Source organism: Castanea sativa, chromosome 12, assembly GCF_040712315.1.
Source record: "Castanea sativa cultivar Marrone di Chiusa Pesio chromosome 12, ASM4071231v1".
NCBI lineage: Eukaryota > Viridiplantae > Streptophyta > Magnoliopsida > Fagales > Fagaceae > Castanea > Castanea sativa.
In genome coordinates this window covers 31,395,447-31,399,210 of record NC_134024.1, presented here as the reverse complement: position 1 = coordinate 31,399,210, position 3,764 = coordinate 31,395,447, and the positions used below count along the sequence as shown (strand labels likewise).

At 39.6% G+C, this 3,764-nt stretch overlaps 1 protein-coding gene across 1 annotated transcript; it reads left to right on the top strand.

Moving 5' to 3' along the window:
* The first annotated feature begins 707 nt into the window (after window positions 1-707).
* On the top strand, window positions 708-3,484 carry LOC142618216 (uncharacterized). Its single transcript, XM_075791120.1, has 3 exons — window positions 708-1,959; window positions 2,746-2,974; window positions 3,090-3,484. The coding sequence occupies exons 1-3, from the start codon at window positions 965-967 to the stop codon at window positions 3,252-3,254; spliced, it is 1,389 nt and encodes a 462-aa protein (XP_075647235.1). The 5' UTR covers window positions 708-964; the 3' UTR covers window positions 3,255-3,484.
* The last annotated feature ends 280 nt before the right edge of the window (window positions 3,485-3,764 follow it).

Here is a 3,764-nt window from a genome sequence, read left to right as displayed (position 1 = left end):
AAACTAGATAAGTTGTTCCTTAACGAATGCTAAAACCTCTTTTATAAGCAAAGATTTAAATTATTTCCTTTTTCACCAAATGAAAAAAAAAAAAAAGGAATTGAAGAAACTCTCAATTTCACTCAAAAATTGCTGGCCTTTACTTGAATCACATTTACCATATCTCTTTTTTATCCACAGAAATTTTATGTGGTGCCTTTTGAGGTTAGACACATGAAACTTTCATTACTTCCATTTGAACAAGCAAGAATCTTTACCCATCAACCCAAATCTCTCTTTCCTTTATTTATTTCCTATCCACATCTCAATCACAACGGTGATCGAAGCCCTTATGGTACATTTACAAGATCTGATGAGCACCATAGACTAAAAGACTATAGATAATAGAAGAGAGTCCAATTTTTATTGTACTCCTCTCCGGCTACTAATTAATTAGTTAAAGAACTGTATCGGCACGTGCCGGCCTGCAACAGTAAAGCAAAAAGTGTAGGAATCTAATCTAGATCCCACGACCCAATCTATCTATCTATCTGCCCGTCTAGACTGGCATCAAAAAAATCGAACGGCCTTAAACCAATCACAAATATCCACCCATAGATCCTCATCAAACGGTCCACATTGAATCTCTCTCCCTCTACCTGTTACCCAACTATAAATCTTCAACAAAACCCGGGCCAAAATCAAACCCGCACCCAGATTCACACTGATCCTCTCTCTCTCTCTCTCTCTCTCTCTTTGAAAAAACAAAAAACCTTTCTATTTCTATTCTGCTAATGTACGCTTCCCAAGCTGAGTGAGGGACTGACAGTGCCTTATACTGCGCACCCTGAGATGTCTCCGGCGACATCAAGAGTGATAATAAGAATCTCACGGTACAGGAGGGCCCACTAGGGTGATATTTTTTGGTTTTTGATCAGACGGTTGGGATTGGTTGGTTTAATCAGAGGAAGGAAGAAAAATTATAATGGACGGCCAGCAGGCGAAGCTCACGAGAACACAGTCCTCACTCCTTCGTTCATCACCCACCATCCGATCATCCATTCACAGCCTCTCTTCCATCACCGAAGGTGACGCTATCACACCCCATCACCAACACCACCACCGCCACCAAGAAGACGACGACGACGATGATGATGAAGAAGAGAAGCTGTTGAAGACGAAGACGAAGACGAAGGCGAGGGCGCAGAAGAAACCGATAAAACCCGGTTCGAGCTCATCTCCTCGATCCGGTTCGAAACCGGTTCTCGCCATAACCTCGCTCTCATTCTTCACCATCTTCTCCTTCTCTTTCCTCTTCTACTACTACTTCTTCTACCTTAGAAACGAAGAAATACCCACCTCGGAAAACCTCCTCTTAGCCCTTATCTTCATCGCGGTTACGCTTTTCTTCGCGTCCAAACACAAGGGTCTGATCCACCAAATCGTAATTGTGCTGAAACACTCGTGGGACGAGAACGCAAAACGACTTGGGTTTTCGAGAACAGGCTCGAAACCGGTCCAATGGTTCATCGGTGGGGACCACCACCAATCCCACCAAAATAGCATGGAAAAAACTCAGAGAATCATCAGCAGCAGCAATAAGAAGATTACAAGGGAAGGCGTGGAGTTTTATAGCAATGGGGATTTCTATGAGGGCGAGTTTCACAAAGGGAGGTGTAATGGGAGTGGGGTTTATAACTATTTTGTGAATGGAAGATATGAAGGGGATTGGATTGATGGGAGGTATGATGGGTATGGAATAGAGAGCTGGGCTAGAGGGAGTAGATATAAGGGTCAGTATAGACAAGGTTTGAGACATGGGTTTGGCGTTTATAGGTTCTATACAGGTGATTCTTATGCTGGAGAATGGTGTAATGGGCAGAGCCATGGGATTGGAGTTCAAACTTGCTCTGATGCTAGCTGCTATGTTGGTCAGTTCAAGTGTGGGGTCAAGCATGGCCTTGGTTGCTACCACTTCAGGTGATTTTTTTTTTTTTTTTTTGAAATTTTGGTGCTACTTATATGGTGTTTTAATTATTGGGTTTTTTTTTTTTTTTTTTTTAATGTTTGGTTTGAACTGTTACATGATTAATAGAACAGTGGGGGTTTTTCTTTTTTAAATAAATAAATAAATTGCCTTTGATTTTGGTTCAAAGATTGAATCTTTATGATTTTCTTGAAGGTACGTAGGTTAAGGGTAATGGGTGTTTTTTGGATTTTGAAACGACCTGATAGAAAGTTAGAAACCGACTGTGCAAATGTATGCCTGGCAATTGACTTTGATTCCTGTTTTCTTCAAATTTATTGTGATTGTAAGTTTTAACTGGTAACCGTTTGGTGGTCCATTATTTTTTGCTTTGTTGAATATTCCTGCGATCCGCGTGGTTTGGTTTTTGTGAAATTTTCAATTTTTGCTCTTTCTGGTTGTAGAACTGTTCATTATGGAGGTAATTCAGAATTCTGCTGTTCTCTGACTGTGTTATTCAGTGAAACTTTAATATGCATTTATTTTGGTCAAGATTTATTTGTAGTTTTTGTATTGGTGCTGAATAGATTGGTACTGTCTTGGTACAAGATACTTATCTCTGTTGGAGATTTATTTATCAATCAATCATTTTTCTTTTTATAATGTTGTTGTTATTTATTACTGTTGTCATTGTAATTTTTATTTATGTTTGCTATTTAGAGTGACACTGACTCTAGCTTAGGTAAAAATGGTGGTATCAAGGGAACCCATCATTGACAATGAATTTGATTGTGATGTAGGAATGGTGATAGATATGCTGGAGAATATTTTGGAGACAAGATCCATGGATTTGGCGTCTATCACTTTGCTAATGGTCATTGTTATGAGGGGTCATGGCATGAAGGTCGAAAGCAAGGCTATGGTATGTATACCTTCCGAAATGGAGAACGAAGATGTGGTGAATGGGATGGTGGTACCCTTAAGCATCCTCTGCCCCCAGTAACTGATACAGTCCTTCGAGCAGTCCAGGTATTTATTGACATTAATTTCCTATTGATGCATTGTTGTCATATTCATTGTTATCAAGCCTTGCTCATACTATAACACGCTTTCTCACTCTTCAATTTATGTGATGAAATTTCAGGCTGCGAGAAAAACTGCAGAGAGTGCTATTAACCTTTACCGAGTAGATGAACCGGTAAACAAGGCAGTCATGGCTGCAAATAGAGCTGCCACTGCTGCTAGAGTTGCTGCTGTGAAAGCTGTTCAGAACCGGATGGACGGGAAATTTTGTGATACAAATGTTTAAGAGACTGGCTTTGTTTGAAACTTGAAATTGTAAATTTCACTAATTTTTAGTATTTTAATGATGTCACCCCAGTGAGCAAAACGCTCATAGGAGGTTGAGAGAGAGAGAGAGAGAGAGAGTCTGTTTGAGGTTTTGTCAAACACACTGTAACTTGTATATACATCATGTACATGAGCATCAATGGAAGATGAATTTTGAAGATCAAGATCTTTCTAACTTTTTTATTTCCCCCACTTTTGCAATCTTCCTGAACTTAGTGATTTCTTGTGGGGTACTTGATGCATGAAGCTCCATTATTGTGTTTTTTTACTGTAATAATGAAGCGTAGGTATGATTGCCAGCTTGTCTAGCATCTATCCAATCAAAGACAACAACAACACAAGAGCCTTATCTAAATTGGGGCCTAAAGTTGCATCTTTGGATTAAGGAAAACTGTACCTACCATATGATTCGTAAGTTGTATGCTTAACTCTCCAAACCCACACCCAAGAGAGGAGGAACTTTTCAGTT

What these genes read in the sequence shown, in the direction of transcription:
- LOC142618216 (XM_075791120.1), top strand. Translation starts at nt 965, where the DNA reads ATGGACGGCCAGCAGGCGAAGCTCACGAGAACACAGTCCTCACTCCTT. An exon ending in CTTGGTTGCTACCACTTCAG is followed by an intron (nt 1,960 to 2,745) that starts GTGATTTTTTTT and finishes ATTGTGATGTAG; the next exon opens with GAATGGTGATAGATATGCTG. An exon ending in CAGTCCTTCGAGCAGTCCAG is followed by an intron (nt 2,975 to 3,089) that starts GTATTTATTGAC and finishes ATGAAATTTCAG; the next exon opens with GCTGCGAGAAAAACTGCAGA.